Source organism: Leucoraja erinacea, chromosome 31 (genome assembly GCF_028641065.1).
Source record: "Leucoraja erinacea ecotype New England chromosome 31, Leri_hhj_1, whole genome shotgun sequence".
NCBI lineage: Eukaryota > Metazoa > Chordata > Chondrichthyes > Rajiformes > Rajidae > Leucoraja > Leucoraja erinaceus.
This window is the reverse complement of record NC_073407.1, coordinates 4,408,237-4,422,480: the sequence shown is the minus strand read 5'-3', so window position 1 is coordinate 4,422,480 and position 14,244 is coordinate 4,408,237. Positions and strand designations below refer to the sequence as shown.

General features: G+C 48.3%; 1 protein-coding gene across 3 annotated transcripts in view; it reads left to right on the top strand.

Annotated features, from left to right (window-relative positions):
• Nucleotides 1–14,244, top strand: part of ralgps1 (Ral GEF with PH domain and SH3 binding motif 1) — a 679,800-nt gene that overhangs the window by 632,941 nt on the left and 32,615 nt on the right. For 2 of the 3 annotated variants that reach the window (XM_055659791.1, XM_055659790.1), the window contains 2 exons: nucleotides 2,243–2,294; nucleotides 5,631–5,711. In XM_055659791.1, the coding sequence (XP_055515766.1) occupies nucleotides 2,243–2,294; nucleotides 5,631–5,711 (133 nt within the window). The remainder of the gene's footprint in view (nucleotides 1–2,242; nucleotides 2,295–5,630; nucleotides 5,712–14,244) is intronic. The other variant, XM_055659792.1, reaches the window with a different exon arrangement.

Below are 14,244 nucleotides of genomic sequence, written 5' to 3'. Positions count from 1 at the left end.
CCTGGCGACCAGCGATCACCCCGTACACTAGCACTATCCTACACACTAGGGACAATTTATAATTTTACCAAAGCCAATTAACTTACAAACTTGTACATCTTTGGAGTGTGGGGGGAAGCTGGTGCACGCGGAGGAAACCCATGCGGTCACAGGGAGAGCCTTGCAAGGCAGTAACTCTATCGCTGCGCCACCGTGCCACTCGGAGGGAGGAATTCTCAATTATAACCTCAGCAGAGATTGCCGCATATTGACTTTTGGGGCACAGTTTAGATACAGCACCGAAACAGGCCCTTCGGCCCACCAAGTCCGCACCGACCAGCCATACCCGTAGACAATGGCGGACTGGGTCTAAAAATATTGGTTGCCAGGAGACAAAGAGGGCCAGCTTCATCAGGGGCCATTTGATACAGGGGGCCCACCTCATCACGGGCCCACTTGCCATCGGGCAAGCTGACACCCTGGCCACTAGCACAACCTTACACACAAAGGACAATTTACAATTTTACCAAATGAAACTCATCTACAAATCTGTGCGTCAATGGAGTGTGGGAGGTAACCAGAGCACCCGGAGAAAACCCACGCAGGTCACGGGGAGAAAACTCTGTTCAGACAGCACCCAGAGTCAGGGTCGAACCCGGGTCTCTGGCGCTGTGAGGCAGCAACGCCACCGCTGCGCCACCGTGCCACACCTGCTGTGGGGAAATGCTCGAGGGGAGCTGGCAAAGACCCGTCAGGCTTGTCCTGTGTCACAAGGAAACATATACAATGAAGGCAATACAAATTGGGCGAGAGCGGTGCATGGTGGCATTGGCTTGTGACATTTGCCACTGATCTGCGGCACCTTCAAGCGGATATTCTTTCTGAAAACGAGAGGAAAGAAAAAAGTGAGTCTATGGTGACCCTGTTTCTAAAGCCACGTTTCCTCCCAGTATTCCCTGTGGCATCGGCTCAGGAGTCTGTCATGAATTCTAAACATTAGTCACAGCCTGTTTAATGGCAGGCTTGAAGTAAAGTGCTGGTGTTTCAGCTTTGTAGGTCATTTTTCACTGTGTTTATTTTGTTCTTGGTTTTCCTGTAAGAGGAAGCCAGTTTGGTTTCTCTACAGAATGGATTGATTCTCCCTGATCTTTTGAACTAGCCGTAGACACAGGATAGAAAGATCATACAGCCTGCTCCTGGTTCCTTGTCTAAAACTCTTCTTGTACCAGGCAAGTTGGAGACTGTTCCCGCAGTTCTGAGTGAAGTGGTCACGGACTCACAGAGTCATGTCTGGTCTGTGCGATGGACTAGGCTACAAGACTCTCTGCTCAGTCTGACGAAAGGTCTTGACCCGAAACGTCACGCATTCCTTCGCTCCAGGGATGCTGCCTGGCCCGCTGAGTTACTCCAGCAATTTGTGTCTATCTTGTCTGCAGTCTTGCGCAGAGCTGTTCCCAAACCAAGCTGTAATGCATCACGACAGTGTGCTTTCAATGTGGAGGAAGGAACTGCAGATGCTGGTTTAAAAATCGAATACAGACACAAAATGCTGGAGTAACCCAGCGGGACAGGCAGCATCGCTGGAGAGAAGGAATGGGTGTCATCTCGGGTGGAGACCCTTCGGAAGTATAGTTTCTATCGTGCATCTGTCGAGGTTTGCAAGAGTCATGGGAGACGTGCCAAATTTTCTCAGGAAGCAGAAGCATTGGTGTCTTCTTGGCTGCCATATCTTGTCACTGGATGCCAACAATCATAGTTAGTAGGAATAAGAAGACAATCCAAGCACAATGATAACATTATATTCTCTGAGTTGACAGAAATATTCCTTCCCGCCCTGGTGGTGGGAAACGCTTGAAACCCGACACAGATGACACGTGTGAATTGACCCTGCTCCTTGTAAAAATTCCTAGAAACTCCTTGATTTCTGCAATCATCTTGAGTTCGTCATTGGCTTTCCACAATTCAATGCATCTCACACTTTAGACTTTCGCGTTCAGAGATACAGCGCGGAAACAGGCCCGTCGGCCCACCGAGTTTGCGCCGACCAGCGATCACCCCGTACACTAGCACTATCCTGCACACACTAGGGTCAATCTCCAATTTTGCCAAAGCCAATTAACACCATAAACATGTACGTCTGTGGAGTGTGGGAGGAAACGGAGCACCCGGAGAAAACCCACGCAGGTCACGGGGAGAATGTACAAACTCTTTTGTTTTTTTCGGACTGAATGTCAGTGGTTTATGTTGTTCATTTTTCTTGCAGGGAGCAGTGAAAGTTCCGAGTTCAGTGAAGAGCACTCTTCAGGATTAGAGAGGTGAGTGACAACCCATCAAATATATACTTTTTATAAAAACCTATTTTAAAAAAAAAGCTCAGTTTGCATATTGCACAGCCAGAGGTGCCCATCATAATTTGCTTATTTTAAGAGAAAACTATTAAATTTCCTGAATAAAATTCATCCTTTCATGAAGGTTTGTGAATTCTTTGTAGGGGCACAGATTCGTACGGCGTGGAAACAGGCCTTTCGGCCCAACTTGCCCACGCTGACCAACATGTCCCATCTACACTAGTCCCACTTGCCTGCATTTGATCCATATTCCTCTAAACCAGGGGTGGGGAACCTGCGGCCTTCTAGGCCATTAAGTGCGGCCTTTTGAATGAATCCAAATTTTGTAGAACAAATCCTTTTATTTTAATTAATATGTTTTTGTTCATCTTTTATTATTTTAATTTTAATTTTTAAATGAACCTATTTAAAATGCCAAAGAGTAAAAGAAGAATCAACAAAATAATCCTCCCCATTGACTGACGGGCCACAAAAACTTAAAACATTCAGTAGTCAAAGTCATGAGGGCTATGGCGATTTAACAAAATAATGTACGCATTTTGAATGTATATCTAATTGAGGAGTTTCTTGGATCGTCGTTGCGGGAGCGGGAACCTCCCGGTGCCGCCGTTAGATTCCGGACTCGCCAGCTAACGGTGAGGTGAGTTAATGCGGCCTTGCAGCCCCAACGACCTGGAAAGGTTCCGTGCCCACCCCCCACCCCCCCTCTAAACTTATGCTATCCAGTCTAAAGAAACAAAATAATCCTCCCCGACTGACGGCCACAATTTAAAACATTAGTAATTTTCATGAGGGCTATTTTAACAAAATACGGCCCACAATTAAAACATCAGCGGGTGAGGCAGCATCTATGGAGCGTAGGAATAGGTCTCGACCCGAAACGTCACCTATTTCCTTCGCTCCATAGATGCCGCCTCGCCCGCTGAGTTTCTCCAGCATTTTTGTCTACCTTCGACTTTTCCAGCATCTGCAGTTCTTTCTTAAACTATCCAGTCCAGTCTAAATGCTTCTTCTAAAGGGTGTCAGAGGTTATGGGGAGAAATCAGGAGAATGGGGTTAGGAGGGAGAGATAGAACAGGCCTAATTCTACTCCTATTACTTATGAACTTATGACCTTATGATATGAGATTTAGTGCAAGGTTAAGTTAAGACAGAGCAGGACATACGCAATGAATAGCTGGGGCCTGGTGAGTGTTGTACAAGACTTAGTACAGAGAACATTGTGGCACAGGTAGGCAAAGGGTCAGGTTATTTGGCACACTTGCCTTCATCAGGTGGGGTATTGAGTGCTGGAGTTGGGACCTGTCCCACTTTCCCGAGTTATTCACAAACTCTCCCGAGTTTTCCCCTTGATTCGAACTCGGGGAATGTTGGGGAATGCCCGTAGCGAGGCCGCAGGAGCCCGTAGATGTTTCGTAGCAGCTCGTAATGCCAGCTGTAGGAACCCGGGGCATCAGGTAAGTCGGGACGTTTTTTCAACATGGTGAAAAATGTCCACGAGTTTAAAAAAATAGCCCCGAGTACCTACGGATGGCTATTACCGTAATTATCCGAGTTCGAATCAAGGGGAAAACTTGGGAGAGTTCGTGAGTAACTCGGGAAAGTGGGACAGGGCCTTTACCACTGAGCAAGACACTTGTGAGGCTGCACTTGTGATCCCATGTGTTGTTCTGATCGCCATGCTGCAGATTAAGCTGGAGAGAGAGCAGAAGAGGTTCACAAGGAAGGTAGCAGGGTAGGAGGGCTGGAGTTATAGATAGAGAGAGTGACAGGATAGTGTGGGACTGTTTTGCCTGGAGCACCAGAGACTGAGAGGTAACCTCATAGAAATGTATTAAGTCATGAGGCACATAGATAAGATAGATTGTCATAGCAGTAGAGTTTAAAACTAGAGAGCGTAGGTTCAAGGTGAGAGGGGAACAAAATAAAGGAAATTATACAGTACAGGAAATTGATTAGCACGGGTGTCAGAGGTTATGGGGAGGGCAGGAGAATGGGGTTAGGAGGGAGAGATAGATCAGCCATGATTGAATGACAGAGTAGACGTGATGGGCCGAATGGCCTAATTCTGCTCCTATCACATTCTCTTATGAAACCTGAGGGACGACCTTTTGCACAGTGGGTGGTGGATGTACGGAACGAGCTGCCAGAGGAAGTGGCAGAGGCAGGTACAATCACAACATTTAGAAGGCATTTGGACAGGTAAATGGATAGAAAAGACTTAAAGGGATATGAGGCAAATGCAGGCAAAAAGGTTGGCATGGATGGGTTGGGCTGAAGGGGCTGTGTCTGGGCTGTAAGGGGCAATCTTGTCACAAGGGCCTGGACCGCACAAGGTATGAAACAGACTGAAGCAGCGTTCACACGCGTGTGCACTGTCAATCAGACAGGAATGTTTGAGTTATTTGTTTTCCCTCTTCAGTCCCTGCCTTTAGTTCAGTTATAGTTCAGAGATACAGCGTGGGAACAGGCCCTTTGGCCCACTGTGTCCACAGCGACCATCGATCACCCCGTCCGCACGAGTTCTACATGATCCAACTTTCTCATCCACTCCCTACACACTAGGGGCGATCTACAGAGGGCCAATTAACCTACAAACCCGCACGACTTTGGGATGTGGGAGGAAACGGAGCACCTGGAAAAAACCCACGCGGTCACAGGCAGAGAAACATAGAAAATAAGGCGCAGGAGTCGGCCATTTGGCCCTTCGAGCCAGCACCGCCATTCAATATGATCATGGCTGATCGTCTAAAATCAGTACCCCGTTCCTGCATTTTCCCCATATCCCTTGATTCCTTCATCCCTGAGAGCGGGAATCCAACACTCTCTCTTCAAAGACGTTCAGGTGTGTAGGTTAACTCGGCCTCTGCAAATTGTCCCTGGTGCATAGGATAGGGTGATCGCTGGTTGGCGTGGACTCGGTGGGCTGAAGGGCCCGTTTCCTGCTGTACTCTAAACTAAACAAAAGGTACAGTGAAATTCCTTTATTGCATGCAGTTCACTAAAAGCCTCATACTTCAGTACAACTTTGCGAGCACCGTGTATGTGGTGACTGTTTACATACTTTGTGTGTGCAAGCCAAGAGTTTCACTGTGCCTTGTCGTATGTGACAATAAAGTATTCCATTCCAGTGTCGGAAGAGTCGATTAGAGACAGCGCACAAGATGCGCCACGTTTCTGGCCGCCATTTTGAATCCTTCCAATCCGCAGTTGTTAAACGATGCCTTGTGCTTGTGTAAGTGTGTGTGTCTGTCCTCTGGGGATGGTGCCGAGTGCAGGACTCATGTTTAAATTTGCAAACAGGAATCGGCTGTATGCAACGCTGGGCCCAAATTGGCGGGTCTCAGCGAGGAACTCTCCACGGGATCGCGGCAGTGCTCACAGGTACAGTAAGGTGGCCAGGACCTGGCGGGGGTGAAAAGGTCAGCGGTCCTAGCAGCTGTCCTTGCGGGTCTGCATGCCTCCATCCTGGATCACCTCCCATCATCTTCAAGTTGGGAGTATCTGAGCACTAACCCTTAACTCTTTACCTACGGGCAGATCCAGATAGACCCCAACTTCTGGAACGACTGTGCAGACTCCAACTTGCAGCACGCTCCAGCTGACGTCAATTGTTATTGCCCTGATCTGACCGACTATTATCCAAATCTGGTTGAACCTTCAATGGTCCCACCCTCAATACCTCTCAGCTCCCTCCGCGGGAAGGTGGGCTCGAGTTAGAAAAAAATCACTCGAAAAATGCAACAAAAAAATCATTGAATGACCCCTCCAGCGAGTAGTGGTCTGCCCATATGGTAGTTTCTCTTCATTCCACAGCTTGTCCGTTTCTGCTCTGTCTGGGCGTTAGAATGTTTTGAGCTAGGCACAAATCTGGTCATTAACCAGTCATCTCCTTAGGGTTATTGTATCTCTTCGAGCACTGTGCTTATCCTTTGAACGGGTGCATTCGCACTGTTCTAACAGGTGATTTATTTTCTTTTCAATCTTCATTTTATCGGTTTGTTTTATGTTCATAAGCTATAGGGAGTAGAATTAGGCCAGACGGCCCATCAAGTCTACTCCGCCAGTCAATCATGGCTGATCTATCTCTCCCCCTCTAACCCCATTCTCCTGCCTTCTCCCCATAACCCTTGACACCCGTTCTAATCAAGAATCTACTGTAGCTATCACTGCCTTAGGAATACCCATTGGCTTGGCCTCCTCAGCCTTCTGTAGCAATGAATTGCACAGATTCACCACCCTCTGACTTAAGAAAGAGGTTTTGGCGCCTCTCGCTCTCTCTTGGTGAAACCTAACGATGCCCAAGGTTGGTCCAGCAGTGCTGAGCTCAAAACATAGGTCACGCAATAATAGACACACAGGGCTGAGCTCAAGGTGCTAAACTAATGGAGCTGTTCAATATTGTGGACCAATGGGACAAAGCAAGTGATCCGTGGGCTCATCCTAACCTGGAGAGCAGCCACAGTGTCTATTATTGCTAATAATATATGCTGCCGAATTGAAGCACTTTGCAAATCTACCGATAATACGTCATGGCCGAACAATGGACTGTATCCCATACGTTCCACATTTACCCGTGGAAATGTGGAACCAAACCAGAGAGCGCTGGAAACAGTCCCGCCTGTGAGAAAAGAGTCAGAGTTAACGTTTCAGGCCAAGACCCTTCCCCAGTACACATCTGACAAAAGGTCTCAATCCTGAACTGTGAACTCTGCTTCTCTCTCCACAGATGCAGGCTGGCTCATTGAGTGTTTCCAGCATTTTCTCTCTTCACTGTTGACTTCATTGGGCTTCTTGGCAATAACTCACACCTAATCTGATCTTTGGGGAACTTGGCATGCAGTATATATTATTCCCCAATCGTGCCTTCACTTCTGCCTTGATGGCATCTCATCTGTGTTGTTGGTGAACCTTGTACATGCAGTGTGCCGCCATGTTAATCACGGTGAGTGTGAACGTGTGTCAAAGCCTGTTACACTCGCGTCATTACGTTCGCACGAGATGTGTGTGCAGAGTGCGACTTTCTTCTTCAGTTACAATTGCTATTCCACAAGGTGAGGGTGGACCATTTCAATAACAGGTTCCTCGTTACAACCCCGTTTGGGCTTTGCCTTTGCAACCACGCATCCTGGATCAGGTCCCCTCCAGAACTTCCAACATGTGGACTGGACTTCGGCCTGTTTGTGTCGTCTGGTGTTTTTGTTTTGGTTCGAACGGCGTCAAAACTGTGCCGACTGTGCATATTGTGGGTTGTGCAAAAGAACGTCACTGTGCCGTGTGTCCATGACAATAAAGAACCAGTGAACCGTGAGTGCAGAGGACACCTTCAGAAGATGGGGCGGCACGGTGGCGCAGCGGTAGAGTTGCTGCCTCACTGCACCAGGGACACGGGTTTGATCCCGACTACGGGTGCTGTCTGTACACAGTTTGTACGTTCTCCCCGTGACTCGCGTGGGTTTTCTCACAGATCTTCGGTTTCATCCCACATTCCAAAGACGTACAGGTTTGAAGGTTAATTGGCTTGGTGTAAATGTAAAATTGTCCCTCATGTGTGTAGGGCGGTGTTAGTGCGCGGGATCGCTGGTCGGCGTGGACTCGAAGAGCCTGTTTCCGCGTTGTATCTCCAAACTAAACTGAACTAATGCCCCTGTCCCATTTAGGAAACCTGAACGGAAACCTCTGGAGACTTTGCGCCCCACACAAGGTTTCCGTGCGGTTCCCGGAGGTTTTTGTCAGTCTCCCTACCTGCTTCCACTACTTGCAACCTCCGGCAACCACCTGCAACCTCCGGGAACCGCATGGAAACCTTGGGCGGGGAGCAAAGTCTCCAGAGGTTTCCGTTCAGGTTTCCTAAGTGGGACAGGGGCTTTAGTTGACGTCTTTTGAGAAGAAAGAGTAGAAAAGTTGATGCCTTTAAAGGAATGAAAAGCTCCGTGTCATTGGCTCCATCCCTCCCCACTTCCCCACTTCCCCTGTTCCCATCCACCGCTATCCCTCCCTCTGGCTTTACATTTCACTTCTCCTTCAATCCTCTTCTCTCCTTATCTGCAATCCAACGAGGTACAATTCAGTAAAAAGTATTACTTTTAATACTTAAAAAGGTAAACAATCTTAAGTAAAGTATAAATGTATAGGAATAGTACACTGAGAGAAGAATCGTCCTAGTGTTTGCGTTCCAAACCACAAGAGGCTAACCCCATTCTACATTTCCTTAACATCGTCTGTGTTGATCTGTTGTTTTCACACCTTACCCTTCCATATATCTAGACTCCCTCTCCCCTGACTCAGACTGAAGAAGGGTCTCGACCCGAAGCATCCCCTTTCCGTCTTTCCAGAGATGCTGCCTGTCCCGTTGAGTTACTCCAGCATTTTGTGTCTATCTTCGAGGCTAGCACCGTCTCTGTTTTGTTTAGTGTAGCTTAGCGTAGTTTGGTTTAGTTTAGATTAGTTTAGTTTATTGTCATGTGTACCAAGGTACAGTGACGAGGCGTGCTATCCTGTCAGCAGAAAGACTGTACATCTCCACAGCATACAGATACAAGATAACGGGAATAACCTATTGTGCAAGATAGAGTCCAGTAAAGTCCAAATAAAGATAGTCCGAGGGTTTCCAATGAGGTCCACAGTAGGTCAGGACTGCTCTCTAGTTGTTGATAGGATGGTTCAATTGCCTGATAACAGCTGGGAAGAACCTGTCCCTGAATCTGAAGGTGTGCGTTTTCACACTTCTATACCTCTTGCCTGATGGGAGAGGGGAGAAGAGGGAGTGGCCAGGGTGCGACTGGTCCTTGATTATGTTGCTGGCCTTGCGTGAGGTGTCGATGGAGTCAGTGGGAGGGAGGTTGGTTTGTGTGACGGTCTGTGCTGTGTCCACAACTGTCTGCAATTTCTTGCGGTCTTGGATGGAGCTGTTCCTTCCTTCCTTCCGTTTCCTCATGCAGGAGAACCGTGAGACTTCAGTGCCAACAAAAACAAGTCCAATTGCATAATTTTATCCACTCACAGCTAAAGTTCACCATTGAACTGGATTTCCCAGCGGTATAAAGTGTGCAGCCTAATGCAAGATAGTAAAATGCTTATTCTCAACTAAAGTCAGCTGAAACCATATAGCCTAGCTGTGGGTTAAACTAATCATTCTAACGACTAAATCAACCTTGATCAGTTAGTGAATGCACCCTGGGCATGAGGGACAAAACTAATAGTTAAATACAGCTGAATTTAAGCTCTTTCTTACGTAAGACAAGTTATGTACATCACGCAATCTGCAAATCAAACAGAAAAGCAACAGAAATGTTTGGGCGGTCAGGCAGCATCTGCGGTGGTGGAAATAGATTTGACGTCTCAGTGTGACCTTTCGTCCAGAGTAGAGAAAGGACAGAGGTGAAGTATGATTGCAGTAAGTACAGAACTGAGAGAAGAGGATGGAGACCCAGGGAACTGCAGCCGCTAGTTTATTAAAATAAAGATACAAAGTGCTGGAGTAACTCAGTGGGTCAGGCAGCCTCTCTGGAGGATATGGATAGGTGACGTTTCAGGTGAAGACCAGTCTGAAGAATGGTCCCGACCCGAAACGTCACCTGTCCATGTTCTCCAGAGATGCTGCCAGACCTGTTGAGTTACTCCAGCACTCTGTGTCTATCTTTGTGATGAGAGGAGGCCCAGTGATGGATGGATGGCAGGAGAGGTTAAGTGAAGGGGAGAGTGTGTGTGGCCAAATGGGGTGGCAGTGGGAAATGAGAGACACTGAAGGTGGGTATGGAGGAGGAACCAGTGGAGGAGCGGAGATTCCGAGCTCGCTGTAAATGTGCCGCATCAACTGTGCTTGGCGGCATTGGGATTGGTTTATGATTGTCACGTGTACCAATATACGTAGAAAAACCTTCCTCGTGTGCCATGCAGTGAAATCGGACTATACAAGAGTGTAATCAAGCCATTGCACATAAATCAATCCATCCGCAGGTAAATCAGGTCACACACAGGTAAATCAGGTCACACACAGGTAAATCAGTCCACACACAGGTAAATCAGTCCACACACAGGTATACCAGTCCACACACAGGTATATCATACCATCCACAGGTAAATCATAACATGCACAGGTAAATCAGACGACACAAGCCTTGAAACACACCAGTATTGGAATAGGGTCAGTACTGAGAGGCCAACATGGTGGCAAAATGGAGAATTAAAGTGAAGATTATTTCACAAGGTGGGCTTCAATCCATATAAATTCAACGTGATGCAGGCTAGAAAATATTGTGAGCAGTCATCACAGATGTTCAATGAAAGACATGTCACTTCCACACCTGGAAGGGGTGGTTGGCTTCCTTGAGAGCACAAAGGGCGGGGGGGGGGGGGGGGGGGGGGGGGAATGGAGGAAGGGGAAGTGTGTTGCATCTGATGGTTTACAGTCAATAAAGATGGAATGGTGAATCCAGGTCAAGCTGAGAATAGTCCTTCAAAATGTTGCAAGGCGATGGAGGTGGAGGTGATGGGCCTCATGTTGGAAGCGTTGGGAGAGGTTGAAGATGGTCCATTGACTGGGGAGATGAAACCTGGCAAGTGGAACAAGAGGCGGGAGTAGAAAGTGTGGGGAATGGAATGGATGTGGACCAGCATTGGAGGAACTGATCTGGAGGGAAATCCTCAGTTAAGTATGAAGGAAAACGTCAGTGATTTGTTACGATGCAGGGTTTAGAGGGATATAAACCCGGCCACTCCCTCTTCTCCCCTCTCCCATCGAGGTATGGGATTCAATCATGGCTGATCTATCTTTCCCTCTCAACCCCATTCCCCTGCCTTCTCCACATAACCCCTGACTTCTGTACTCCTGTACTAATCGAGAATCTATCTATATCTGCCTGAAAAATATCCATTGACGGCCTCCACAGCCTTTGGTGGCAATGAACTCCACAGATTCACCACCCTCTGACGTAAAAAACTCCTCCTCATTTCCTTGCCAAAGGAACGGCCTTTAATTCTGAGGCTGTGACCTCTTGTCCTAGACTCTCCCACTAGTGGAAACATCCTCTCCACATCCACTCTGTCCAGGCCTTCATTTGGCATCAGGTTGGGCACAGGCACCTCGGGTTGAAGGGCCCGTTTCCGTGCTGTTCTCGGGTCGATGTTACCACACGGAGGCTGATTTGCCACTTGCACGCAGAGCAGTTCAACGTTCCTTCACCATCAATGCAAACTATGTCCTTCAGCAAGTGGTGCGTAGAAGAATGTCTTTGTTTGTGGCATCGGTTTTTAAATGTCAAGCCCTGAAATAAATGACTTGAACACAGGCCATTAACATGACCAGAGTTTGTTTATACTAACAGTGGGAACAATTCAGTAGTAAATGTATTCAAGATGTAGCTGAATGTTATGGCAAATGACTGATCATTTTATTGTTACTAACAGCCGGTGGGAGACGCCAACCGAGGCTGTGATTATTGCATGCTCTCACTCACTAGTGGTCTGTGGGATATCGGATCTACTCAAGACTTCCCATTGGTAGAAGTTGGTTGGACAGACTTGCATTGTTTCCTCTGGAAGGTTGGAGGTTGAGGAGAGACCTGATAAAAGTCTAGGTCATAAGTTCATGTGATATGTGCAGAATTAGGCCGTTCGGCCCATCAAGTCTACCCCACCATTCAATCACAGCTGATCTATCTCTCCCTCCTAACCCCATTCTCCTGCCTTTTCCCCATTTTGTCAGAATTAGAGGCATAGTTGGAGAAGATGGTAGACAAACCCGAAGGGTTTCGGCCCGAAACGTTGCCTATTTCCTTCGCTCCATAGATGCTGCTGCACCCGCTGAGTTTCTCCAGCATTTTTGAGTACCTTCGATTTTCCAGCATCCGCAGTTCCTTCATAAGCAAATAGTCAGAGAAGCCAGTCAGAATCTTTTTCCCAGTGGAAACGTCAAAGAGTTTTTCACTCAGACGATGGTGGATCTGCCAAAGGAGGTCGTTGAGGCAGCTACTGTAATAGGGAGCTTCTATCTAGGCTGCACGGTGGCACAGCGGTAAAGTTGCTGCCTCACACAGCAAGAGTCCTGGGTTCGATCCTGACTACGGGTGCTGTGCGTGGGAGGAAACTGGAGCACCTGGAGAAAACCCACCTGGTCACAGGGAGAACATATTAGACCCTGTATGGACAGCTCCCATAGTCAGGATTGAGCGCGGATCTCTGGTGCTGTAAGGCAGCAACTACACTGCTGGTGCCACTGTGCAGAAAGAACTCTCGAGGTAGTCTCAAAGAAGACCAGTGTGCAACAGGTAACGGTTGCCCCTTGCCTCTCCACGGTGCTGGACATCAGTGCATGTATTCTCAGCCGAGCTGCGGAAAGTTGGGAAAGCCCCCCGCGGGCACAGAGAGCTGGTGTAGAACAAACGGCAGGTGAAACGGGGTTCAGAAACAAGACACTTTATTCCAACCATCCTGTGGCTCTACAAGGCGCTGGTCAGCCCGCATTTGGGAGCAACGGGAGCAATTATGGGCGCCATATCTGAGGAAGGATGTGCTGGCTCTGGAGAGGGTCCAGAGGAGGTTCACAAGAATGATCCCAGGAATGAGTAGGTTAACATATGATGAGCGTTTGTCGGCACTGGGCCTGTACTCGCTGGAGTTTGGAAGATTGAGGGGGGGGGGCCTTCTTTGAAACGTATAGAACAATGAAAGGCTTGGATAGAGTGGATGTGGAGAGGATGTTTCCACTAGTGGGAGAGTCTAGGACTACAGCTCATAGTCTCAGAATTAAAGGACGTTCTTTTAGGAAGGAGATGAGGAATTTCTTTAGTCAAATGAATCAGAATCAGAATCACACTTTATTCGCCAAGTATGTTTTGCAACATACGAGGAATTTCATTGGCCCTGTCAGTCATACAATTAAAAGCAACAGACTCAAAAACACATTTTAACATAAACATCCACCACAGTGACTCCTACACATTCCTCACTGTGATGGAAGGCGAAATAAAGTTCGTCCTTCCTTAGTTCTTCCTGGGTCGGGGGCCTCGAGCCCCCGTTGACGGGACGGTCTTGACTCCGGTAGCCGGGGGGAGTTCGGGCCCTCCGCATCGAGGCGTTCTGCTCCTGCATCGGGGGGGTTGTCAGCTCCCCTGCGCCGGGTGATCGCACCTCGCGCCGGTTGTTTGGCGGGTCGATCGGGAGCGAGCAGCTCCCCGGGACACTCCCATCGCACCTTATGTTCATATGACCAGCGTAGAATAGATAAAGGAAGGCATGGTAGTCGTGTCCAGGTCTGCTTTCCAGCACCGACCGGCCTGGGTGAGTCACGGGCAAGGGTGGAGGTGTCGTCTACGCTGGGACAGTGGTCAACGAGGGCTGGACAGACCGCCACTTCTTCCACTGTTCCCCACAGTCGACCCCTCAAAGCACAGGAGCTGCCTTGACCCGCTGAGATCTCAATGGATCCATGATACATTATTGGCATACGTACCTAGGTACAGTGAAACTCAAGGATTATGTATTTTCACTGTGCGGGTGGGTCAAATTTTCAATTTGGAGTCACGTGTGCAGGTCTGGTGGCCCCCATTACTGCAAGAGTGTGGAGGCTTTGGAAAGGGAGCAGGGAGAGGTTACCCACCCCGATGCCCAGTTAGGGAGAGAGGTTGGACGGACTTGGACTCGCTGGGGCGAAGGCCCTGTTTCCATGGTGTACCGTTCAGTCAATACAGCTCTCTCTTGGCCAGCCTAAGGGCAATGGGCTGAATGGCCTCCTTGTGTGGAATTGCACTGTTTCCACTGATGGGCAGTGCAGGGAAAAACCGTGCAAGGATGGAGCCAAATAAAACTTTGGGACATTATGACAGGGGTTTAAAAAGCTGCAGACTCCGACGAATAACAAGCTGGATTTTTGTCACTACGGCAACCGTGCCAATATCTCCATGTGCTGTATTCCGTT